Raw genomic sequence first — 25,940 nt, forward strand, 5'->3', positions numbered from 1 at the left:
GAAAAATAGCAAGGTTTATAAAGCAGAACTTAATCTTCAGGTGACAGTCCTCCTGTGTCTTCACACAGTGAGGGTACTTAGGGTCATGACGGAAGTTTTAACCTTTGTTTGCTGCATGTCAGGAGTATGTAGGTGCAGAGTCCCTGCTGTGAGTCTGGGGCAGTATGATCTCATGAGATCCCTTCCGACCCGATTTTTCTGCACCGATTGTTGTGGTTTTACTGTCTTTTGTGTCTGCAGGACACTGTGGCTGCCAAGCTGTCCATTTCCCTGCTGCGCCACACTGAGCTTCTCCCTGCAGACAAGGCTTTCTATGAAGCTGGGATAGCTGCCAAGGTAAGAGCTATCTGCCACCACAGGAGCTGAGGAGGTGGAGGACCCTAGGCTCAGGGATTCTCAATTCTATCTTCCCCTGTCCTCTCCTAGCTGCACTGGTAGACCAGCAGCCAGACACTGGCACTGGAGGCCTTCCCTCAAGCAGCTTGCCAGCCTCCATACTTTGTTGTGGGCTGGCAGTAGGTGGTGGGAGGGTGGACCTCAGCCAGCAAGGGGACATGAACTGCAGACCCAGCGGGTAGACCAGAAGCCATGTTAAATTGCATGGCTGTGTTAGTGTAGGTGCAAGGCTCCTAACTGCTCTGCTTTGCTCTGGGTCACCTAAGTGAAACTCACTCCTGAGGCTACAGGCTCTGACTGCCTGCCCAGAGATAAAGATGTATAGCAAGCACAGCAGCATGTTCTCACTGTCCGATGCTGGCTGTGCAATGCCTGACTCCATCCTGTGGGACAGCTTGTGGGTAGGAGGCCGCTTGTCCCAGTGGTTGCCTGTGAAGCAGTCCTCAGGGATGGTGAGCCGGGATGTGTACTCCTCCATTACCTGTGTTGCAAGCAGGATGTTGTTGCACAAACAGAACCACATCCTCTCTAGCCGTTGCTCAAGCAGGAAGGTTGTGGCTGTGAAGATAAGCTGCCTGGTCTCATTTGGGGTTCTTCTCTGTACTAGGCAGCCAGCTGGGAGAACATGGCATTCATCTTCCTGAATCGCTTCCTAGACCTCTCAGATGTACGTATATGCTGGAGGGAGGGCGATCGTACTTCAAATGGGCTGTAGGGACAAAGCAGACCTTCAGCCTAGCCCGGGTACTCCTGAGGCTTGAATGTGGCAGCACGTGTTTGAGCTGGTGCTGATAGAGGACCCTGGACACTGCTCAGCGTGTGTGTGTGCACGGCACTGAGCACCCCAGCACCAGCTGGAAGTACTTGCCCCAACAGGCACCTGAGCAGCCCTGACCATGTCACCCTGTGTGTCCCAATGCCACCACGCATGCATGTTGCAGCAAAGAGAGAGCTGGCCCAAGAGCTTAGGCCTGTAGTCTTCACGGCTGTGAGTGCCATTACAGCTTTCAGGATGATCTCATCGGAGTTGTTCCAAGGGAAGGAAAATACCTGAGGGGTGGAGGGCATGGCCCAGTGCTTTAGCCACTGTGATACAAGACTCAGGAGCCCCCCATGCCAGTCAGCTCCTTTCTTGACTAGCAGGTTGTTCACCAGAAAACACCAAACCCTTGGATGCTGACCTTACTGTACCAGTCTTCCAAGTGCTGTCAGCAGCTGCTGGGAAGAAAACGGCTCCCCTCATTTCATCTTTCTCTTCTTTGAGGCCACCTGACAGTTTGAGTGGCACAGTATTTCAGGGGCACGCATCCTCTGACACTGCAGAGGATGGCCATAAATGCCACCTCCCAGGAGGGCCCAGTTAATAGATAAGGGCATCAGTAATGCCCTTTGCAGGGGCATTATGCAAACTGTACCATCCAAGGATGGCATTGCCTAGTGCCCCACCTCTTCTTTCTCAGGCTATTGAAGAAGGGAACCTGGATTCTCTGGACCACTCTGATTTCCAGAATACAGACATTCCTTTTGAAGTGCCACTTCCAGCCCGACAGCACGTGCCTGTGAGTGTCATCTGCTTTCTTCAGCTACCTTGAACATCAGTGCTGCTTCAGGGCCCTCTCTGAACAGGGACTGGGGCAAGGGTGGGACAGCAGGCACTACAGCAGATGGAAATGCACTCAGCACTGCCCTGTGTCCCTTCCCCCCACACACAAACACACATGCAGCCCCTGTACACACATACAACCAGACACACACGCACATTTTCTCATGCTCCCCCCAAAAATACATGCGTACGCTCACCCCCCTGCCCCCCCAGATACACACACACACGCATGTGTGTGTGCACATCCCACACGCACATTCATGTGTCCCGCTCTCCCCAGCGTGCTCGCTGGTGCTGCAGAGCAGCAGCTGGGCAGTGGCACGGCATGGTGTATCAGGGGTGCACTGGCCTCTGCCCTGCAGGAGGAGAAGCGGGAGGAGGTCAGGGACTGGGTGCTCACCATGTCCATGGACCAGCGGCTGGAGCAGGTGCTGCCACAAGATGAGCGTGACACCTATGAAGCCTCACTGGTGGCAGCAAATACAGGGTTGCGTGCCCTGCCCTGTGTGCTTACAGGTAAGCTCCAGGCCAGCTCACACGTACACAGTGGTGTAGATGGTGCCATGCAGGGAGTGGGAACGTGTTGCAGGGCATGGCCTGGCCAGGAGTTCAGGCTGCGCTGTAAGAGGAGGAGGGAGACTGTGTGGCTGTGGGGTACCAGCTCTGCTGGAAGAGACAGGAGGACCCATTTTTTACTGCGAGGATGACTGAGCACTGGAACAGGTTGCACAGAAGTCATAGTATCTTCATACCTGGAGACAGTCAAAAGTCATCTGGACATGGTCCTGGGCAACCAGCTGTGAGTGGCCCCACCTGAGCAGGGAGGTTGGACCATATAGACCCCAGAGGTCCTTGCTAACCTCAGCTGTTCTGTTTCTATGATTCTGTGAGTGCTTAGTCTCACACAGCACCGCCTAGGAGACTGGCCTGGCAGGCCAGCACACAACCAGTCCCTGCTGTCTGTTCTAGCAAGTCCCTCGACTTGCAAACTTCAGTGAGGGCTTGGGGCGTAGGACTTGGACTGGGTCAGAGAAGAGGAGAGCAGGAGCAGGCCACCAGCAATAGCACTCAGTAGCACTCTGGCTCCAGAGGTCGGGAGCAGCATGCTATCACTTGACATACTCACTTGGGTATCCTTGCCAGCAGGCAGCTCAACCTTCACCTTCCTTTGATCCTGCCGTTTGTGGGAACCCCCTTCCTGAGGCATCTCAAAGCCAGAGGCAACGTTATTTCCCTGGGAACTCCCATTGCCCCCGTCCGCCACGGCAGAGAGGGAAGGGGTGTGTGAGCAGGGGTCTCCTGTGGGTCTCGGTTTGTTTCTGAAGGTGTCATTGTACAACCAGGGTACCCTGTGCTAAGAAACAAGATAGAGTTCAAGCGGCCAGGCCGAGAAGCCAACAAGGACACATGGAACAAGTTTCTGATGGCTGTCAAGGTGAGCCAGGTGCCCTGTGGGGCAGGGAGACAGGCTGCAGGGGGTTCAGCCCCTCATGCTGACAGTAAAACAGTCCCACTGGGTGGAGATACACCGAACCAGGGCAGTTTTAATGCACCCTCCCTATGTGCTGCTGGGTGGGGATTAATCTCACAGCGCTGGGGCAGCCCCAGCCCTGCCCGTGCAGCTCTGTCAAGCCCCGGGGGTACCCTTGGGCAGGGGGTGACAGCACTGCCCCTTTGCCAGTGCCAAGGGCTCTTTCATTCTGCAGACATCCCACAGCCCTGCGTGCCAAGACGTGCTCAAGTTCCTCAGCCAGTGGTGTGGGGGACTCCCGAGCACCAGCTTCTCCTTCCAGTGAGCTGGACCATGGCAGTTTTCAATCCTGTTCTTCAGCATCCTCCACTTCCACTTGCAATAAATGTGTGTCTCAACCCTGCGCTGCTCCTGTCTGCTGATGGATGCTGAGCCCAGGAACACCGGTCCCAGGGCACCGGGCAGTAACCCTGGACACATGCGTGTCAGCCTCAGCCTCCCTGTGCTGAACATGCGCCCTGCACCCTGAGGGGTGACTGTCACACTGGGACCATGTATCTGTCTACATCCCTGTGCCTGGTAGGGGGCGAGCACAGAGATGGGCTTACACACCAGCTGCACTGCCCTTCCACCAGTGGGCCCAGTTCCCAGATACCCACGCTGGGGAGCCAGTGTGAAAAGGAAAAGTTTATTTACTCAGAAACAACAGAGGCTCATGACAAAAGGATTCTTCACCTTTCATTCCTTGCCCTGCCTGAGCACAGGCACAGCAAACTGAACCTGCCTGCTCTGCTGCAGGGCCACCAGCCAGCCCCCAGGCCAGCCCTGCCTGTTGCCAGGCCCCAGCACCTCTGCCCTCCCCCCCCAGCACCGCATGTGGAACACCCAATGGAGCCTTTAGTGTGCTGGGAAGGGCTTGTGTGCCTCCCCAGCCCCAGGAGAGTGTCAGGGGCTTACGGCACTTGCCTGGTGACCCTGGGTAACTTGTGCCTGGAACCTGCAGGGTTGTTGCGGGGTGGGGGGCTGCGGGGGGCGCACCCCTACCCCCTGCATCCCACTCTACCCACACCTAAACCTCGGGCAGGAGCATGGAGCAGGTGCCACTTCACCTTGTTGGACTGCAGCACCACCTGGAAGAGAAAAGCACGCATGAGTGCAGGGCGTGCTGTAGGGCCAGGCGGCATGCTGATGCCGCTGGCCAGTAGTTTGTAGCATGTGCTTGGAAAAAGGTTTTCAGGCGACTGGTGTGGGCAGGGGCCCTCTTGACAGTGGAGCCTGCCCCCTCCCATCTCCCAGGCATAGCCCACGCACTGCACACACCTCTCCAGCTAGGCACAGGAGTCAGCCAGCCTGGCCAGCAGTTGCTGCTGCATCTCATGTGGTGGCCCCTCCTTCACTGTACTTGGATGGGCCAGCTAAAAAGGAAAAAGAAAAAGCAAAGTGGAGGGTCGCAGGGATGTGTGAAGGGCTGGACCAGGTTGGGGGGGGGGGGGGAGGGGCGCGGGGGGCCACATTCACTCGGGACAGCCAGGACAAACTGGCCTATCAGAGGTATGAAGAGGTGGGTCCCTCTGCAACTACCCAAGATGAAGGTCTTCCAGTCTGTCACCAAGGCTGGATAGAAGAGGTTCAGACCTGACATGCCCTGCCTCCCATTGCTGCACAGCCTGCTTGTATGGGAACAAGGGCCCAGGAGGTCTCAGCACCTTCAAAAAGGCAGCAACAGTGGGACAGGGAGACCTGTCCAGCTTGATTGGCCATACCTGCTCTTTGGCGTAGCTGCGTGCACAGGGCCCGATGCCCCGCAAGATCAGGGCCACCAAACCGCACCTGCCGGACAGCACAGCTTCTGTGGCCGCCAGCACCATGGAGGGGAACCAGAGCGCCAGGGCCGTGTCCTGCAGAGCAGAGGGTTGCAGGTTCCTCAAGGAGCAAGGTCCACTGCGCCCAGCCGACCTGCACGCAGCTGAGCGGAGGCTGTGCAGGCAAGTCGGGGAGAGAAGGGCGCAAGAGGAAGACAGGCAGAGAGAGGATGGGCAAGAGAGGGAGAAAGAAAAAGATGAGAGGAAGCAAGAGACAGAGAGTGGGAGGTGGCGTATGGCAGACCTACGCACTCGCACTCACATAGATGCGTGTGGTGTTGAAAGGACAGTCGTTGGTCACTATGGCTGCACGCGCATCAGCAGGCAGCGCAGAGCTGTTGCAGCCCCTGATGAGGTGCGTGCCCCGGCTGTGAACGGTGAGGGCAATGGCCAGCACCAGGCCTGCGCTGCACACTGTGGACAGGAGGCAGTTCAACAGGGACATGCTCAGCAGGGTCCAATGCTGCAGGCAGCAAAGAGAATACATGAGAGCGGGGCTGGCCAAAGCTGGGGCAATGCCGGGGCTGGGCACTGCCACTGTATGGGGCACAGCCACTCTGCAGGGTAACAGGGGTGCTGGGAACCCCACGGACCTTCATGCCAAGCAAGCACGTGCAACCTCTTGCCCCTTCTGACATGGCTCAGTCCCACGCTCAGATGAGGGTTTTGCGCCTTTTGCCCCCTCCCGTGAGCCCAGGGCTACCAGCCGGCCCCTTCCACAGGCTCCTGCGCCCAGAGAGCCCAGCTCCGCTGCCAGATTAAGCCCCCACCAGCAGCAGCCTTTGTCCACCCTGCCTGTGCCAGCGGAGGGATGGAGGCCTGACTCCACGGAGGGAGAGATGCCCGAGCCCACGGAGGGAGGGACGGGACGCCTGAGCCCACGGAGGGAAGGACGCCTAACCCCGGCTGCGCTGCCCACGCCGCTGCCGGCGGCACCCACAGCCTGGCGAGCCGCCGAGGCGGAAGGAGGCACCGGGGACAAGGTCCAGGGGAGCGGCTGCCCGGCGGGGGCTGGGCCCCGACCCCGCACTCACCAGGGCCGCCTGGGACAGGTTGTGCGACACCAGGATGGCGACGATACCCACGGCGATGCTCTGCGGGGAGAGATCCGCGCTCAACGCCCGCGCCGGCTGCCCCCCCACCCCCCGCCACGCTCCCGCCCGCTCTCACCAGCAGCCCGGAGCCCACGGACACCACGTTGGCCACCGCGTACTCGGGGGTGACGGAGAGGCGGGCGCCGGCGACGTGCCGCAGGACCGAGCCGTGCACGATGGCGCCCAGCACCAGGCTGCCGTGGCCCAGCACGATGAGCGCCAGCCCCGCGCCCATCAGCCGCCCCGGCTCCGCCAGCGCCCGCCGCCCGCCCGCCATGGCCGCCGCCGCCCCGCCCGCCGTGCGGCCCCGCCCCGGGGCACGGCCGCCCCGCCCCCCCGGAAAGAGCCAGCACTCGCGTATTTACAAAACAGCTTTATTAAAAATAGGAAATGATAGAAATGAGATGCAGGAGCGGTGCCAGGCCCGGCAGCGCGCACAACCGCGGGCTCGGCCCCGCAAAGCTTCCCGGCAGGGAAAAGGGGGTCCGGGCCGCCCCCGCCAGCCCCCGGGGCGCTGGCAGCGGTGGGGGACGGGGGCCAGGACCGCGCTGAGCACGGGGCGCAGCCCGCACCGGCGGCGCAGGGCGGAGCGCAGGGCTGCGCAAAACCAGTAAACAAAGTGCGGCCGAGGAGGGAGGGAGAGGCAGGCAAGGCAGCAGGCAGGTGCTGCAGGGGCCCGGTCCCACCCCCACCCCCCCCCCCCCCCCCCCCCCCCGGCTCCCTCTGCGCGGGAAGGAGGGTAGTGACTGTCACCGGAGGCAGGTGCAGAGTGGGGTGCAGGACTTACCTTTAAATTAAAAAAAAAACAAAAAACAAACGAAAAAAAAACCCAAACAAACAAAAAAATCCCAACCATTTCTGTGCTGTGCAAAAGACACTTTGTACAATTCAAACAGAACAAACTCCATGCACATGAATGGGGCTACAGAACACCCCGAAAGCCAGGACTCAGCTCCACGGCACCACCTGGCAAAATCCCAACAAAACCAGGGCTGGAAATAATACTGATGCACAAAGTCCCCTTTAATAGGCGGCCAGGGAGGACTGTTGCTGAGCCCAGCCACAGCACATGCTGGATGAGCTTCCCAAGCACTGCAGCTGGGGTCTTGCTGATGCCCTACAGTGATGGACTGACACAGGAGTCACAGGCAACAAAGCTGCACTGGCCGCCTGGAGCCGAGGGCTGCTAAGATGACACAGTCACTGCCGTAAGGGTTCCGTTCCGGGTGTAGTAGAACTTGCTGAATGCCTCTTCAAGTAAACAGGTAAGTCTGCTCTGGTCAGCCTGGGAAGAAAAAGCAACAGGGAGGGGTAAGTCCAGTCCACCCAAAACTCAGAGCTTGGCTGAAGCCTGCCAGGGCACATGGGCAGGGACACATCGTATTTCTCCTACCTCCCCAGCTAGAAAAGGACCAATCTGGCATAAACCAGTTAAGTCTGAGAAAGGAATGCAGACCTATATCCCTACCTGAGCCCCAGGCCTGCTTACCTCACTGATGAATCCAAGCTGGACTAGTTCAGCTGCCAGCTCCTGGATGTTGTCATCTGCAACACAGGGAAGGGTGTAAAACCCAGGTCTGAGTGCACTGCTGGCCTCAGTGCAAGGGAAGAAAGGTACTTACTAGGCTGCAGGTCACAGCTCAAGTGTCGATTCAACTTGTCTTCCAGTTTCAGCAGCAGTGTTAACTGCAGGGTAAAGAAGTTCTCATGAGGGACTGCAATCTTGCAAGCTGCCACAGGCTGTGGCCACCACAGCCCACCAGAAATATCCCCAGAAATCCCCCTCAGGATAGGAACCACCCCCCTCCTTGCTAGACTCCTGTGGGGCTCTGGACAACCGCATCCAGTTCCATTCCAAACCACAGCCAGCAGCACCATTGTACAGAGGAAGCCTGAACCTGGGGGTGGGCTGAAAACATCTGCTACGTGCCAAAGTCAGCCACAGGGCACAGGCCTTGACCTGGCTTCGGGCCCTGAAGAGGGCGGCTGTGACAGAAGAGGGTCACACCAGCAGCACATCAGCACGCTGGAGCCATGAGCTCTGCACAGCTGCCCTGGCACACCCCATAAAGCATGCTTAGCCACCCGATGGGAACATACATGGTGCTTCACTCCCTCCTCTACCGACTCAATGTTGCACTGCATCAGTACCACCTGAAAGAAAAGCAGAGACACCCCCTGACTTACTGCTGCTCCACAGCACAGCTGCCTGGGGAGGGGAGGAATGGAGCTCCCATCTCTCACCTTGCGGGTCTCCACCTCAGCAGGCTCTGGAGTTGGGGTTTTCACTGATGGTGGAGCAATAGGAGATTTCACCACTACCTGCTGCGGCTGCTGGGGTCGCGGCATCCCAAAAGCTGTGAGTGGGTAGATACCATTCCTACAAGAGAAGAGCAGAGTCTGAGGTTACGTCTCTCCAAAATTTTTTCAGTCTCGCACACAGTTAAAGTTGCCCTTTTAAAAAAAAAAAAAAAGAATCTTTTACCTTACATCCTCCAGGAACTTGTCCAGCTCCAATGCTGGAGACTGTGAGAAGCTGGAAAATAAAAGAAGGAAAAAAAAATACCATGGTGAGAAGTCATCTAACAGAACCATCCACTCAAGTCTCTTTGGATGCAATTTCAAATCCTTATGTCCTAGACTATGGCTGTGCCAGTGGGCCAGATAAGTACGGACAGAGGCAGCCAGCGAAAGGCAAAACAGACTCCAACCTTCCTGTACTGGAAGCAACTATTCATAGAAGCTAATGGTGAGGCAACATTTTAATTGTGGCGGAACAAGTGTCACCTCCCTGTAGAGGGTTGTCCAATACAAGCGATTATTTGGACGCCAGCCCAATAACACCATGTTCCCAGCAAGGCTTTACAAAGAGATCTGTTATACCAGACCCATGAACCTGTGTCCCATCTCCAGAAGAGCAAGGGCACTCAGCACTGCAAAGGCAAGAATCTCTGCAGCAGCTGATGGCACAGTACGAACAGCTACATCACTCCAAACCAGAAGCTTGAAACTACACCTCAGGATTTAATGCCCCACCCAAATATTTCTTACTGGAGCTTGGGATACTTTCATTCTCTCTGTAATTTCTTTCCCAGATTGCTCATTTAGGTGGCTTCTTAAATGTAACGTCCCAGAGGAAGTTCTCCTACCAATTCATTTTTAATTCTCCGTCTTCTAATTCCATTGAACATCAACATCTTCCTTGCTGGTGGCTGATGGAGGACAGTAAGCACTGTCAACCCACCCACCCCCGCCATAACTTGCTGTATCTCCACTGTTCTTCCTCTTTCTCACCCTCAAGAACATACAGTTCCTCTGTGCAGTGACAATGATTTCCAGCCCCTTGGTGAAGTCAGCTCTGACCTGCCCCAGGACTGTTCACAAAGGTTGCCACTTCATATGCATACACTGCACAGGTAACATCTTTAGACGTTTCACCCAACCACCGTAACCTTCCTCCCGCTATGTGGCACCCCGATACCATGTTAGCTCTCGCCTACAGCTGCACAGCAGTGTGTTATCAAGAAACTGGAAAAGGTCTTTTCCTGTGGTGTTACTTCACAGCCTTCTCAGACAGAGCAGCAGTTCTTTTTTCTCTAAAGCAAGCTATTACTGTCTTTTGCATGGCACAGAGTTACCAGCACCAGAATAGTCCACAGCAAGTACCTCATTTCTTTCTGGTTTTGGCTAACAAGACAATGCAGGTTCTCTTGCTTTACCAGTTCCCCAGAAAAACACTTTCCTCGTCACCTTAGTCAATTCAGCTGTTTAGCCTCCACTTGAGCACATCTTCCCTTCAACTGGTTTCAACAAAAACTTTGAACAGCCAGTCTTGCCCCTTCCACTGTCTTAAGACCGCTTTGAAGAATTTCAGAGATTAGCCAGAGGCTGCAAGCTGCTTGAATCCTGCCATGATTCCCAGTGCTTTGCTGTTCCATCAGATCTAGTGTAGGATGCGCACCCACCTCAGTTCCCCAGACCACTCTCCAGCTCTTTCCAACACACAACATATCTGTTACTTTTCCATCCTCTAGGTGCAGCAGTAGTTTTCAGCAAAAATTTATGATTTTCTCTAGCAGCTCAGTTTGCATGGCACTCGGATAAATCATCTAGAAGTTATGCTCTCTGACATTTCAAGTCATGACTATGCTTTCTTTTTCCTCTTCCGGCACCCCTGCACTATCAAAAAGCAAGTCCTAGGCTGGCATATGCCAGATATTTAGACTGCTGGGGATTGGCTAAGTCCAATATATGTAAAGAACTTCTCTCACAGCTTTGGCTCTTCACTCTTTATCCTCCATTTTGAACCTTTAATTAACAAAAAACCCATTCCAAACAGAATTCAATACTATTATTTACTAGTGCTAGGAAGATCAGATTGTCAGGTTTTAGAAAGGTCTGTATCATAGACTCACAGAATGGGTTGGGTGGGAAGGGAACTTAAAGACCATCCAGTTCCCAACCCCCCCACCATGGGCAGGGACCCCTCCCCCCAGCCCCGTCCAGCCTGGCCTTGAGCCCTGCCAGGGATGGGGCACCCACAGCTGCTCTGGGCAGCCTGGGCCAGCGCCTCGCCGCCCTCACAGGGAAGAATTTCTTCCTCCTCATCTCCATCTCCCCTCTCTCATGTAAAGCCATTTCCCTACGCCCTGTCACTACAGGCCCTTGTACAAAGTCCCTCTCCAGCTTTCTTGTTGACCTCTTTAGGTACTGGAAGGCTCAAAGAGCTTCTCAAATGAACAGTGCTTTTTTTTTCCTTGTCATCTTGATTACTTTTGTTCAGTAGCCTGAGCATCCCAGAATGCTGAGCTACCCTGAAAGCACCCTGGTCTTCTCTGGAAACACAGCATCCACATCTTAAGACTTTTCAGCTAATCCCTCAACTAGCTGAGGTTTCATTATCCAAAATTTCACATCACTTTTTGGCACTCTACTTGCTTGTAATCTACAGATTACAGTCACTTACTTAGAAGAAGCCGGCTCTACAGTTTAAGTGGCTGCTGTGTGTTACTGATAGCTGCCCTAAACAGCCTTTCCCTTTGCATATTGCAGAACAAGCTGCTCTGCTAAGAAAACGCTGAGGAACCATTTCTCCAACATGTCAGACTCCATTTGACAAGCCTGTGATTGGTCCGAGTCACTTCCCCAAACTGTTCAGCCAGGTTTTGCTAAGGGCTGTTCCAACTACAGCGTGTTAACTTCCCACCCCTCCATGTGGGGAACAATTTACATCTCAGCTGCAAGGAATCCATTCACAGAACACGGGTGCAAGGCCTTCTTCCACCCAGGAGTTACCCTCCACAGAATTTTCTGTGCCCAGAGAGTGACTGCTTCTTCACTGATAGTGCCATCAGCTCCGTTTTGTTTCCCAGTTAGTGGCAAAATACCAACACTAACTTGAAGAGAAGTGTCCCAAGCAGATCTGTCAGTGCTTGTCCCAGTGCCCCGGCATCTGTTCCACATGCACCTGAGCACCCCCCTCCAAGTATCCCACAGGATACTCACATCATCTTGACTCCTTCCCTGTCCACGTGATTAATCTCTGCCAACACTGCACTCATGTCAAGGTTTTTGGTCATTTCTTCTAAAGCATTTTCAGGAATCATATCTATTTAAAAAAAAAAGTTAGAACAACTGCAATTCCTTTCCAACTTAAGAAAAGCAATAAAACCCCAGAGGCTTCAGGCTGTTAAACTCCCGTGCCACTCAGAGCATGCAGGGCACCACAGTCCTCCAGGCTCTGCAGCAACCGCAGCTCTGTTTCACAAGGCCCTGGTCCCTGCCTGTCAAGAGCGGCATGAAGGTCTTGGTTTCCAGGATGCCAGCTGTACTGACAACTTAGCGAAGCTTTGCAGAATGCGAGGTGTGGCGCACTGACTCCATACTCACGCTGATGTCCAACGATACAGTGAGCAGCCAGTAGCTTTAGTGACGGCACCTCAAACAATGCCTGATGAAAAAGGAGCTCCCGGGCAGTAGGACGCTTGCCAGGGTCCTGTTCTAAACACTTTTGAATGAACTCCTGAAAGACAAAAATCACATGAGACCCTGTGCAAGGCCAATCGCCCGCTGGAGTGCTGATCCCTCCTCACTCACCCTCTGCAAGGGGTCCTCCAGCAGCTGGATGGCACTGTTAATGGCCTCCTGGGGCACGTAAGACGACTCTCCATTACCCTGTATTTCCAGCACTGCCATCTACAAACACAAAGCAGTGCATCAGACTTCGCTGAGAATTACTGACTACACTGAACAGAGCTCAAGGAGGCAACTGCCAAGCATGAGATCCTAACAGCCAAGTTGTTTAGTGCTACTTAAGGTCACAGTTTGTGGAGGCAGAGAGAAAATGACCGCCTCATTGTAATAGCTCATTTCTAACACCCTAACAGATTGCCAGAAGACCCAAAAACTATGCCAGCATTCCCTCAGACAGTAAGCATCTCCATTCTGAATCTCATGGTCCATTGGCCTGTACTCCTGCTTGATAATTCCCATCCTCTAATGAAGTAGTAACTGGGCCACTGCCAGAATCTGACAGTGTCCCTCCTGGCTGTATGAATAGCTCTGTATTACAGGAAGAAAAGCAAGCACACAATGCTATCCAAAACTGGCTCCAGCCTGCACATACACAAATTCCCAGCTAGGAAAGGCTGGTAAAGGATTGCCGAGAACACCTTAAGAGTCAGCTCAAGCTTTGCTTCCTGAAAGTTGCATTTCCACAACTCTCTTCCTGCTTCACTTACAGGATGTATAGCATAGGATGAGAATTCCTTGTGTTGGCTCTTTCTGACAATTTTTCCCAGAAAATACTCCTACCAACCACTCCCACTTCCTAGACTTGGGCTTAGTGATTGCAAGGACAGAGGAACCACTAAGCTGCTAAGGTCAGGTACGTTAGACTCACACCCAACTGCAACCAGCCCCTCTATCAGGTGGAGACAGGCTGGCCCAGTGTCCTGGTTTCAGCTGGGAGAGAGTTAATTTTCTTCTCAATAGCTGGTACAGTGCTGTGTTTTGGATTTAGTATGAGAATAATGCTGATCACATACCAATGTTTTAGTTGTGGCTAAGCAGTGCTTACTCTAAATCAAGGACTTTTCAGTTTCCCATGCTCTGCCAGTGAGGAGGTGCACAAGAAGCTGGGAGGGAGCAGAGCCAGGACAGCTGACCCCAACTAGCCAAAGGGATATTTCATACTATAGAGCATCATGCTCAGTATATAAACTGGGGGAACTTGGCCAGGGTGGGCCAGTCACTGCTCGAGGACTGGCAGGGCATCAGTCAGCAGGTGATAAGCAATGGTACTGGGCATCTCTCGGGGTTTTTGTTTGGTTTTCCCTTTTATTTTATTCCTCTCTCTTCCCTTTTCTTTTCTCACAATTATTCTTGTTGTTAGTATTTTTGCTTTATTTCAACTCTTAAACTGTTCTTATCTCAACCCACAGGTTTTACCTTTTTCCGATTCTCTTTCCCAAGCCAGTGGGGGTGGGGAGCAAGTGATCAGCTGCATGGTACTTAAGTTGCTGGCTAGGGTTAAACCATGACACCCAGGAAAGTTATGAACTACATCTGTCCTCTCCTCCAGATACCAAAGGAAGAACACGTACTCCCCCTACAAGGGGAGTTTTGTTCTCTATGCACGTTAAGTACAGTTTGCAGTAGTGACTGTTCCCACCAGCCAGTGGGTCAGACTTCAGAACTGGCCAAGACCCACAAAGTAATAAATTACACATTAGGAATTTCAGAAAGAACTATACATTACTGAGCTATTTACTTCTTAACAAGGATTCCCCAAACACCTTACTAGGGATCACTCCAAGGCAAAGTGCATTTGGTTCAGAGAAAAAAATGCACTTGTTACCAAGCTAACCCACCCGTAACCATAGCATCTTCACTCAAATTTGTCCTCTCTGTCCCATAGCCAGTGTTCCACACTCACCTCCAGTGCACACATCCCAAAGGAGTAAATGTCCACAGCAGTGGTGACATTGGCAACTTCTGTAACACAGAAATAATGCTCTGTTATCAGTCCATCCCTGCATTTAGTAGTACCAGCAGGACCACCTCTGTATCAGGCTGTGATAATCCTGCAGCCTTCTCTCCTGCCTCTACTATCAAAAGACAGAGGAGCTGAAGCATTTAAGCAGGCAAGCAACTTAAAACCACTAATGTGACATTTGTCATGAGTCTATAGCTGAAAACAAGATGCAGAACAGCTTGTAAGCATTAATAAGGCCAACAAAACCAGCCTTGCAGCTGTAGCCACGCCATACCTCCATATTCCGGGGCAAAGAAGTGTAGGTTCTTCTGCTCCTCCCGACAGGTCTTCACATGGTTGTTAATTGTGTCCGGTGCCACTAGAAGAAAGTCATGAATGATTAGGATACAGGAAGCTGTAGCCCATCCCCAACCAGATCCCAGGGAACACATGCAACTCCAGGGCCCTGTGGTTCCCAAAGGGGCAGCACAGCGGAGTGAAGTTGGCCCTTCATCAGTCCCTCATCTTGGGTCACCTGCCCTGATGTATTTCTCCATTGTTTCCTTGGCTGCAGATTGACTAAGGCAGCTTAGCACTACTCTCCAAGAGCAAACCTGGAGACGACAACTTCTGTCAAATGGGAAGACAAGCTGGGAAGGACTCCCTGTTGAAATGAGAGTCCTGAAAGCACCCAACTTAAAGTAGATCCATAGCATTTGTCACAAAGCAAGTCAACTGTAACAGAAGCCCTAGGAACAGCCAGAGATGCCAAGACCACTGCAATTAAGTCACCACCTCAGGGCTCTAGGAGAGGGATAGACCTACAAAGCAACTCTTCCCCATACCAGCAAGGCACTGGTGTCCAACTGCCTCAAGACTGGTCAAGCAAAGCTGCTGAATGGGGAGAGACTACCCAGAGGCCTCCCAGCAGCCAGCACTTCCATAGCAACAACCACAACACACTCAAGAGCTACAGGGAGGGAATAACTCCCAGCCACAAGAACAACAAGCAGAACACAAGTATGGATGTCCCATAAAAGACGAGCCTTTGGGACAGCCACCTCTGAAAAGACTGCAAGCCACTCTCCAAAATGAAACAGCTGGCTCCACCAGGGAGAAACACAGAAGCAGGCAGGGAGCAGAGCATCACCGTCCCACCTGAAGCTCTACTCCCACCCTTGAACATGCCCATTCCCACAGTCTCAGGCCCATCTCCCACTTTGGCAGCTTCCTGGACAACCACAATTGGTCCTGTATTGCTACAATGTGGACTTACATGGAACATGCCAAATGGCTTGTATTTTTCCAGCTATTCCTGGATTAGGGCAGGACACGCTAAAGAAGATTCCCAGTTGAGTGAGACTGAACTAGTTCTCAGCCTCAGAGAAGAGACATTCTCTGGGCTCTAGTGAGACAGGAAGGATCTTCCTTGGTAACTCAGCTCAGCCTCGCTGTGTGGCGCATCCCAAGTCATATCACCATATTCAAGCATTGGAAACTGAGCTGGCTCCAGCATCTACTCTCCCAACCAACCATCCATGAGTAGTTTACTGCTTTTTGTTACTCTGCTAGCTCTTACCTTGGGAGTCCAGTAAGATAACTTCATTCCTACTGCTTACCTGTTTACAGTCACCACCAGGTCCTTTCAGCTAAACAGCACAAAGCAAAGTAAGCTAAATTCTTTTCTTCCTCTTAAGGCCTGCTCTGCATTTTCCCTGTAACACCAACAGTTTTAGATCAGCTCTGGCCAGGGCTACATGCAGTCACACCAGTTCTCTCTGCTAGGGACCCTGCCCCAACAGATCATAACATCACACACTAGGCAAGTGCATCAAATTCCTTCCTTGAGCAGCTAGCAGACACCAGATCCTCCTCAGCGCCCAGATGATGAGCTCTGGACTCCTGTGCAGCTTTGTATTTTGCACTACTAAGTTACTTACAACTGAAATTTGTCCAGTCCCCTAACACCTTCCTGTGCTTCTGGAGGATATCCTGACCTACCTCAATTTCACACATTCCCCATATTTCTATGATCTCATTAATGTTGAGGCTGTTAAGTGTCCGAGGGACTCCAAACCCCTCCAGTGGGGCAGCTCTTTCTGATCTTCTACCCATCCCATGCCTCCAGCCAGTGCCCGACTCTGCACACAGGGTAAATCACCCAAAGTTTGTCCAGCAAAACAGGTTCTCATACTGAGCCTTCTGAAGAGGTTCCCAAATATCCACAATGAAGACATCCCGTTAACTTGCTTTTGTCTATGGGCAGCAGCCCACTGTGTATGTCTGGTCTAGAGGTGGCTACTAAGAGAGGAGGGTCTGTGTCAGGTCTTCTCCAGCAGCTGGATTTCCTCATCATTACTGCTCTTTCCTGTTTCCTCTCTGTAGATGTTTTGGCCAAGGAATCAAGATCAGGTTTAACAGTACTGGCCCCTCCCCACTTTAAGTAATTTATTCTTTTCTACTCAAAAGAACAATTCACCACTGTAAAAACAAACAATTCAATACTGTCAAATGAGGGTTTGCCTTCTTAACAAACAAAAACAAAAAGCCCAGACACATTCATGACTTTCAGAACTTCTTCTGGAGACTTGTAGGACCTAAAAATACTTCCTCCTAAATCTACAATATACCACCCGATAAGGACAGCTACAGCCCTATGAAGGGCCAGAGACTGTTCACATCCAGAAATGCAATATTGCTGCAGATGCACAGCCACCTGAATACTGTGAAGTTTGTGATCAAGAACAAGTTTTCCCTCAGTGTCCCATACCATTAAGGTTTTGGCATTCCCCCGAGGCCTAGGCTGTAACGCAATCACAGGATCTGGCTGATCCCAGATGTGCTTGTTTTCTGTCTACAATAACTATTATGAACTAATACTCTGTCCCAGTTTTTGCAGAACAAAGTATTTAAGATGTCAGAAACCCTTCTGTTCTAAAGTCTAAATTTTATATTTTTTTTTAATAGAATACTGAATGTCGTTGTGCAGCATATAGTGTACATGAACTATCAGATTTTTTTTTGTGAACCTTGCTAAACCTAACATCTATTGCATATGTGACAATCTGACTACCATGAGCTAGTGAGACAATCTGGGGATGTAAAATAAAACTTACTAAATAAGTCTTCTATTTGTTCTGCCTTTCTTATCAGTACAACAGATGGTAAGAGTAAACTGGAACCCCTCTTCAGCTACACAGTTCTGTACATTCAGAGGTCTGGCAACCACCACCAAGATGCTGCGGCCAGGGTAGCACTGCTGTCCGGCCTGGGCCAGACCCCTGGAGAAGGGCAGAGGCATCACAGCCTGCCCCAAGAGAGGCACTGTGTCAACAGTGACAGCATTGCAGAAATTCAGCTCATGCCATCAAGTGCTGGATCAGCGTCCTCAGGCAGGAACTCTGCCACGGTACTACCCAGGACAATACAAATCCACCAAATACGGAGCAGAATCAGCCAAGTCAACTTCCAAATGATGTTTTGATTAGCTTAATTTTCCAATGTGTCTTTAAATACTGTGACTACCTCGTGTTGGATGGCAAGGGCCAATTCACTATCTAGCCATTCTGTCTTTTGCTCCTGGACCCTGTTTAAGAACAGGGAAGAGGCAGTAATCAATCACAAAAAGGCATTATCCAAAGAAACCTTAGCCTGTGACATAACACAGGCACTCCCACACCAGAAAGGCAAGTACAATGGCATCCCAGTCCAGTCTCCATCTGTAATGGCTGTCTGCACTTCACTGATAATATGTTTTTCTGCATCCAGGTCCTACGGACACTGTGCAGTGGCACCCACATTCCTGGAAAAAGCTGGGCTTGCACTGTCAGTGGGAACTTCCAACGCAGACACACACAAAGGCAGTTTTGAATTTGCTGTTGTAGGTCATCCAGGAACCTGGCCTTTCTAATATACTGGTCCTTGTGCCTCCAAACTAGCAGAATCACGCTGAAATTCCTCAACATGTTTTTCTGTCACTGTTGCAGCTGCATTTGATTAGCCACACTTGACAAGCCTTTTTCCTGTTCTAGCAGTTCATATCACAGCTCATGTGCAACTTGGCTGGAAGTCACATGCATAACCTTGCTCTGTTACTGCAAAGCTGAAGCAATGCAACAGTAGGGCAATGGCATAAGACTACCAGATTCTTCACTATATGCCTTAGAGCTAAGCAGAGACAGCCTCACCAGACACATGTCTGTTCCATTCATCACTGTGACAGCAACAACCTGCTACTGAAGGCAACTGAAAAACTCCTCGTAAGCACATTAAACAGGGCAGACAAAAACCGCTGCTATACGTCATGACAATATTTTAGAAGATGCGACAAGAAACCAGGTTTGGTCTGGTCTAATCACTATTGTAGATCTGTCACTTTGGTGTGCAAGCCACGTAGCACAGAAAAACTTCAGAGGAGCTTCACCTGAGCGCACATTTTAAAGCAAACTCTTAACTGCACAAGATAAGAACACACACTTTAAGGTACCTCTGACACAAGCTCTTCTGACCGATTCACACATAGCTGCTACCCACCATACACATACATCTAGTGATGGCTCTTAATTCTGTGAATGCTCAGATGCATAAAGGCTAAGGACAGTTATCTTAAGCAACAAAAACAATGAAGGTCAAAAAGGAAAGCCAGATCACCAACATTAACAACAAACATGCCTTTCTCAGCCACAGAGAAGACAACAGCAAGGGGCAGACTACGAGACATAGCACGACATGACTGATCATTCTGGTAGCTGAACTCAATCTGACAATAAAAACATAAAGAGCAAATAAAAACATAAAGAGTAATCAGAATTACTACAGGAACACGCAAAGCCTGCTAAACTTTTCAAACCCTCAAGGACATGCTAGAGCAGGAGCTCGCCAGGGTAAACTGACAACTCTGAGCACGCATTGGTCAGTGGGAGTGTCAGCCAAGAACGCATTTGATGGTATTACTTCCCAACTCCCACCAGTGGCAGGTTTTAGCAGAGATGCCCAATCACACAGCCACCTGCCCTTTTAAACACTACATGTTGCAGAAGACATTTCTTCTTATCCTCCGTCTGATTCATGCACACCTTTGTTCTGCATTCAACACTTCCTCCTTGCAAGTAGGAAGGACACTCTGCCCAAACATCCTTCCTTTCCTCCCGAAGTGGCCATTGAGCCACTCAGCCTCTTGCAAGTGCCTAAGCTTTCTGCAAAGCAAGACTGTATTACTCCAGTCTTCTAGTAAACTGTTCAAGTACACTGTACTCCCGATTTCAGCAGGCTCAAAAAGCAGAAGAAAGCAAGATAACAACAGGAAGGATCAGCAGCTAACCTTTGAGATTAGTCCCAGGCTTGCTACGCAAGCTAGCAACAGGGTACAATTAACCACCTTACCTATGCTGCACTGAACCAGCACTACAGGGACTCAGATATAATCAATGGAATGAAAGACCATCTGTTTGCAACCATAAAGGGATGGCCACAGGGCCAGGATAGGTATAAGGCCACATTATTAATTGCTTACACTCATATGCTCAAGACATTTTCACTGTTTTAAAAGAGTGTAAGACTGCACAAAACCAAGACATTTCACTTTGCACACAAATATGGTAAATGAATTTTTATGAGGGAGGACAAAGCCTAGAAAATAAGGAACTAGGAGGTTACTGGAAACAAAAAGAAACATGCAGCCGTCAAATAGAGTCAATCAGGAAAAGCAGTGGCAGGTTTAAGTTGGTCAGAGAATACAAGCATCCTGCAGATCTGTATCAGGGATTGTACACAGTGTTTGCAGAGTTATTTGCAACACTGAGTCACCAGGAGCAAAAGGGTTTTATTATTTTTAACAGTTGAATATCTAATGCGAGGAAGGGGCAAAGAGGTTCAGTATATGACAAGCTCACTACATACAGTTCCCAGTGCCAGGTAACAGCCCCCCAGCTGCTTACATCTATGTTCGCTCTTGCCATATCCATTGACATCACTTCCGAGTAGTATACCTAATCTTGGCTTAAAACACTGCCCAGATTTTACTTCAGAGAAAATACCGATGAAGCAGAACCAGTGGTACTTGCAACAGAGAGCCAATATATAAAAAATTCATGGACTTTGAGAGAGGTATCCTTCTCCACAGAAATTAATATGGAATCATAAAATCACAGGGTGGCTCAGGTTGGAAGGGACCTCAGGAGGCCACCCTGTCCAAACCCCCTGTTCAAGCAGGGACATCCAAGGCTGGCTGCTCCACACTGCTTCTGAGTAGCTCCAAGGATGTATGCTCCATCATCTCCCTAGGCAACCTGGGCCTGTGTCACCCTCACACCAAAAATGTGTAATTTTCTGATGTTTAGAGAGACCCTCCTGGCACCCATTTAGGGTCCGTCACCTCCGGTCCTGGCACTGGGCACCGCTGGCAGAGCTGCCTGCGTCCCCTCGGCACCCTCCCGCAGGTGTTTATGGACACGGATCCAACCCCCTGAGCCTGCCCTGCGCCAGGCTGAGCAGTCCCAGCTCCCGCAGCCTTGCCCCAGAGCAGAGGGGCTCCAGTCCCACAGCATCTTGGTGGCCCCTCGCTGGACCCTCTCCAGCCTGGCCGTGCCCCTCTCGGGCTGGGGAGCCCAGCACTGAGCCAGCGCTCCTGGGGTGGCCTCTCCAGGGCTGGGCAGAGGGGAAGGATCCCCTCTCTCAGTCTGCTGGAAATATTTTGCCTAATGCAGCCCAGGATATCATTAGCCTTCTCTGTGGCAAGGGCATAGAAATAAATGGAAGGAAGATAACACAGTATCACATTTCTTGTGAAGTGGTGGATGATATTTTTATGCTTAAGTAAAAAAGCATTCAGTTTTAAACTGACATGTTTGACCACGTCCACTACATGGAAGCAGGAAGTGGGAGTAGACAGAGCAGTAAACGCAAGACTGTAGACACAAGAACAGACAAAGAGGACCTGTAAGATAAGTACTTGTCAATCCTGGCTGCAGGCTCTTAAGCAAGGACTCAGTAGCTTATTAGCATTTTATCTGGACGAGTTCATGATACAAGCAACTTCATTCCAAACAAAGCATGTAGGAGATTTGAAATCTGCGTACAAAACCAAGTTCTAAGCTCTAGACCAGAGGAATGAAGGTTCCATGGACTGGGCAAACCCCTCCTTGGGTTGCATCATCTGACTGCAATATAGTATTTACATCAAAAATATGAAGGGGCAGCAGGATTGCCATTCTTCCTCAGTTTTCAAAACTGAAGCAGCAGGTCACTAACTAACTGCAGTAGCCTCACATCACAGTGCAAAAGTTACATTCAAACAGAAAAACAAGAAAAGACATTCACTGAAATGCTGGGGAGCAAGCTACTCTGGGGGAATCATTTATTCCCAGAAGACAGATGTGCACTGAAAAATATAGTCCACAAACATGACTATGAAAATTATTTCATGTTTTGAGCAGTTCTTAACAGAAATTTGGATTGAACCAGTATAAACACATATTCAAACAAAATGCAATTAGGGTCCACAAGTTTGAGTATTTCAAGTTTAACTTCCCCAAATTTCAGACTTCACATCACAGATTACCATTGTTTCACAACATGCCAAAATGAAGCTGTGCAAGTGACCTTGGAAGACTTAATAAACCGGAAAGCTCACCCCATGAAAGCAGAAGCCAGAGTGAATACACTACTTGGCCCACATGCCTTAAGGCCTAAATCACAGAATTGTCTAGGCTGGAAGGGACCTCTTGAAAATACAGGTCAACCCCCCCGCTCAAGCAGGGTTAGCTAGAACAGGTCACCCAGGACCACGTGCAATTCAGTTTTGAGTATCTCCAGGGAGAAAGACTCCAGAATCTCTCTGGGCAACCTGTTTCAGTGTTTGATTACCCTCACAGTAAAAAAAAAAAAAGTTATTCTTGTTTTAGATGAAACTTCGGGTATTTCAAATTGTGCCCACTGCCTCTTGTCCTGTCAGTGGGCACTAGAGAGAAGAGACTGGCTCCCTCCACTGTCTCTCATCAGGTATGTATATTTATACCTACTCCTCTCCAGGCCAAACAGTATCAGCTTTTTCTGCCTCCCCTTGCATGGACAGACACTCCAGTCCCTTAAGTATCTTCAAGGCCCTGTGCAGGACTTGCTCCAGTAGGTCTGTATCTTTCTTGTACTGTGGAGCTCAGATCTAGACACAGCACTCCAGACATAGTATCACCGGTGCTGAAAAGAAGGATCACGTCCCTCAATCTGCCAGCAATGCTCTTCCCAAATAGCCTAAGATGCTGTTGGCCACCTTTGTCAGCAGGGTCCGTTGCTGGCTCATGGTCAGCTTGCTGTCCTCCAGGACACCAAGATCCTGATCTGCAGAACTGGTTTCCAGGAGGTTAGCCCTGAGCATGTACTGGCATGCAGGGATGTAAATACCTGCTAAGTTTGTATTCAAGTGATCTTTCAAGAACTGGCATGTAGGAGTCTTCAAAAATGTTAATGTTCCACATGCCGTCAGTCAAAGGACCCCAAAAGGACAGGACATATGCAACTGCCATACTAACACTAAAATGGGTAAATGAAGACCTGGATAACTATAAGACATGTCCCCTGATATATCCTGGAAATGCACACAGAGAAAAAAAACCCACAATCCAACTAAGCTAAAGCAGCAGGCTCCTTCAATGCAACAGAAAAAAAGAGTAAGTTTGACCACAGAAAATGCAAGTTCTTATAACTCGCAGCACTAAAATGGGAAATTCAAACTTTCTAACAGATCCCCTTTAATTGAAAGTTACAACCAGTCTAGAAGATAGTTGTTTTCTGGTGTTTTCATGAATTATATGACTCACAGCAGCACAAAGAAGGTATACTAAGCAAGGAAAGCAAGCACATGAAGCAAGAGCCAGCTTTTAAACCTTCTGCAAAATAAAAATGAGAGTTTATTACTACCAAGGCATAGCAGGAGATAAACCTGTTAAGTATGCATTCCACTTGGTGACTTTGCAATGAGGCCACCAAAGGCACCAATTCTTATCACTAAATCTGACTTAAAAAAACCAAAACACCACCCTACCCTCGAATGCACACATTAAATCATAACACACACACACATTCAGTCAGGTGTTGGTTGCAATTTCAAAAACTAACCACAGCAATTAGAAGCCCACTGATGGTCACTTACCTATGACTGCTCTTCCTGCCTTGAGGAGTGTGCTTATATACAAAATCAAGGCAGGTCTCTGGTAACCATTTTTGCTAATCTAGCAATCTTAACAGCAGCTAGATTGTGAGATGCCTGTCAGTTTTATTACAATTAGAAATTAACCTTGTGCTATTCCATCCAGTTTGTTGAACAGTTTCTCAAGAACAATCCAGGTGTGAAGAATCTTCACTTTATGAGAGGCTTTTACACTGCTGGGAGTCTCAAAGACAACACAGACCAAGGTGAGACGAAGCCTTCAAAAAGAAAAAACCTAACCTGCATACCGCTTTGGACTTTCTGAACCATTCTGGGCAAAAAGAGTTGCACTCAGAACTACTCATCTGCTGGATCTCATTCTCAGCAGCACTGGTAGTCAGACACAAACCTTTTCCTCTGCTTGTGAAAGCCTGCCTTAGTTTTGCCAAGTTTCTAAACAACTGAAAATGCTTGGCTTGGTAGAGGACATGCTCTACACATAAAATTGTGCAACTAGAAGCTAAACTACATAAATTCCTGTTAAATCTTCCAAAAGGAATGCCAACTTGGGTGAAGAAGTTTTCCATTTTTACATTAGATTTTTCTGACCACTGATTTCAGCTATCCATTATTTTTTCTCCAAACCAAACCTTAGTTAAAACACACAAACAAAAAACCCCACAAATCCAAGATACCCTAGTAACCCCTATTTTATTTCTACATCACCTACTCAGTGTCTCAGGTGTCTGTTAAGGATATGAAAACCACCATGACAAGTCTTTAAATACCAGGTAACAAAATCCAAGAGTGAGGTAATGACTAAAATAAGATTAGTTAGTTATGAAAGCATGTCACTCACAACCTTATTAGCTCAATGCTCAAGCAAAACAGAAGGCTTATACCCTATATTTAGTGTTTTCAAACCCAAATCACTGTTCAAGATCTAAGGATTAAACCATTTCCAGCTCTCATATGAGCAGTAACTAGTAATACAACAGTAATGTTAAAACAAGTTCTCAAGAAACCAGCCAAGAAAGCTCAGTATTTCTAGGCCATCTGATGCTGTTTCAGCACAAGCTAGAAACCACAACATCTTCTTAAGCCTGGAGACCACTGGCTGAGGCCCTTCTTGCCTTGCTAGAATGACAGCATTTTGTTCTGCTTGCAGCAGTGACTTGATTTCTGAGGAATGGCTTGCTAATCTTAAGCCTTGTTGCCATCAGTGTGATTGAAGCCATGCTGACACCCAGGCTCAGTCATGTTCCCACTCTCTGGGTTTGTTCCTGGACCAGTCTGGCTGCTGCTGCTGCACCTTGCCTCTTCCACCCCATAAAATCAGCCTGCTGCATGCGACTGCCACAGCCCAACTTGCAGCACTCTGATCAACAAGTTGTCACCAAGGAAATCTGTCCTCCTAATGCTACATGTCCTAACTGCACCAACTTCCCCATCAGCTGTGTAAGGTCCCAGATTTAAATTTTTAAGAGAGCCTCTGCTCTGCTGGCGACGCAGAGCAGCGTGCCACATCCTGCTCCTGCAAACACTGGGAAGGCACAGAACCCATGTGGACAGGCCCTTCTCTTTCCACCACTTCCAGCTGATGGTAGGTTCTCAACTCAGTAGAAACACACTCTAACCACGGAGAACAACTCTGATGGTAAAAAATAAAGTAAGTAATTACTTTAAATGTAAATGTGGCGTTCTATTTAATGGGCTTACAAACTGCAGCACCCAAATCCTTTTCTAGCCCCCACCACCCCAACTCCCTCCTCATATGCACAAGTGTCCCCAAATACAGAGCTTTGACTGGGGAAACAAATAGTAAACCTTTACTTCACAATCAGGGACTCATTTGGGTGGGATGTCCCTCTGGCCATCAGGAGCCAGGCACATTCACCGAAACATTTATCTTAAAACATCTAAGGAGTTAAAACTACAAGCAAGCAATTGGATAGCCAAGCACAAAGCAAAGGCTAGTCCAGGTCTGGTGCCCAGCCAAATCTAGCAGAGCAGTAGCAGGAAAGAGTCTAATGTATATGGAAAGTTCAGCTGGGAAGAGCTCAGAACAACGCATCCGCTTGGCTTGACATGCAGGAGCCAACATGCACTAGGGTCCATGGACTAGCACACTAAGAACAAGGAGAGGAAGAGAGCTAACAACCAGGAGACTTCACAAAGGGCAGTGCTCCCTCTCTGTAAGGCTTTGGCTGACAGCACAAGGAACAGTTCACATTCCAGCACAGAACACAAGGTCTCAAAGTGGGATGCACCTAAGCCAAACAGTTTTACACACCAGCCTTATAGCAAGGGAACACTGTATAAATAAATTAAGAGAGTGTGTATGTTTGTGTGTGTTACAAATAGATATACACACACATCATATATATAAATATATAT

General features: G+C 49.8%; 3 protein-coding genes across 5 annotated transcripts in view; 1 reads left to right on the plus strand and 2 right to left on the minus strand.

Moving 5' to 3' along the window:
- Positions 1 to 3,868, plus strand: part of IFT172 (intraflagellar transport 172) — a 38,477-nt gene extending 34,609 nt beyond the window's left edge. For both annotated transcript variants that reach the window (XM_040598960.1, XM_040598959.1), the window contains exons 43-48: positions 241 to 336; positions 1,004 to 1,063; positions 1,857 to 1,955; positions 2,362 to 2,515; positions 3,343 to 3,434; positions 3,706 to 3,868. In XM_040598960.1, the coding sequence (XP_040454894.1) occupies positions 241 to 336; positions 1,004 to 1,063; positions 1,857 to 1,955; positions 2,362 to 2,515; positions 3,343 to 3,434; positions 3,706 to 3,795 (591 nt within the window). In that variant the 3' untranslated portion in view covers positions 3,796 to 3,868. The remainder of the gene's footprint in view (positions 1 to 240; positions 337 to 1,003; positions 1,064 to 1,856; positions 1,956 to 2,361; positions 2,516 to 3,342; positions 3,435 to 3,705) is intronic.
- Positions 3,869 to 4,144: 276 nt separating this feature from the next.
- On the minus strand, positions 4,145 to 6,715 carry KRTCAP3 (keratinocyte associated protein 3). Its single transcript, XM_040599412.1, has 6 exons — positions 6,503 to 6,715; positions 6,367 to 6,426; positions 5,595 to 5,795; positions 5,234 to 5,368; positions 4,791 to 4,885; positions 4,145 to 4,600 (listed from the first exon to the last, which is right to left on the minus strand). Exons 1-5 carry the CDS (start codon positions 6,701 to 6,703, stop codon positions 4,799 to 4,801), a joined length of 684 nt encoding a protein of 227 aa, XP_040455346.1. The 5' UTR covers positions 6,704 to 6,715; the 3' UTR covers positions 4,145 to 4,600; positions 4,791 to 4,798.
- A 71-nt stretch (positions 6,716 to 6,786) lies between these two features.
- NRBP1 (nuclear receptor binding protein 1) overlaps positions 6,787 to 25,940 on the minus strand; it is a 43,728-nt gene continuing 24,574 nt past the window's right edge. For both annotated transcript variants that reach the window (XM_040598752.1, XM_040598751.1), the window contains 11 exons: positions 14,697 to 14,780; positions 14,363 to 14,421; positions 12,523 to 12,621; positions 12,316 to 12,448; positions 11,932 to 12,034; positions 8,912 to 8,962; positions 8,671 to 8,806; positions 8,527 to 8,580; positions 8,049 to 8,112; positions 7,916 to 7,971; positions 6,787 to 7,711 (listed from right to left, as the gene is read on the minus strand). In XM_040598752.1, coding sequence (XP_040454686.1) covers positions 7,613 to 7,711; positions 7,916 to 7,971; positions 8,049 to 8,112; positions 8,527 to 8,580; positions 8,671 to 8,806; positions 8,912 to 8,962; positions 11,932 to 12,034; positions 12,316 to 12,448; positions 12,523 to 12,621; positions 14,363 to 14,421; positions 14,697 to 14,780 — 938 coding nt within the window. In that variant the 3' untranslated portion in view covers positions 6,787 to 7,612. The remainder of the gene's footprint in view (positions 7,712 to 7,915; positions 7,972 to 8,048; positions 8,113 to 8,526; positions 8,581 to 8,670; positions 8,807 to 8,911; positions 8,963 to 11,931; positions 12,035 to 12,315; positions 12,449 to 12,522; positions 12,622 to 14,362; positions 14,422 to 14,696; positions 14,781 to 25,940) is intronic.

Source organism: Falco naumanni, chromosome 6, assembly GCF_017639655.2.
Source record: "Falco naumanni isolate bFalNau1 chromosome 6, bFalNau1.pat, whole genome shotgun sequence".
In the NCBI taxonomy this organism is placed as follows: Eukaryota; Metazoa; Chordata; class Aves; order Falconiformes; family Falconidae; genus Falco; species Falco naumanni.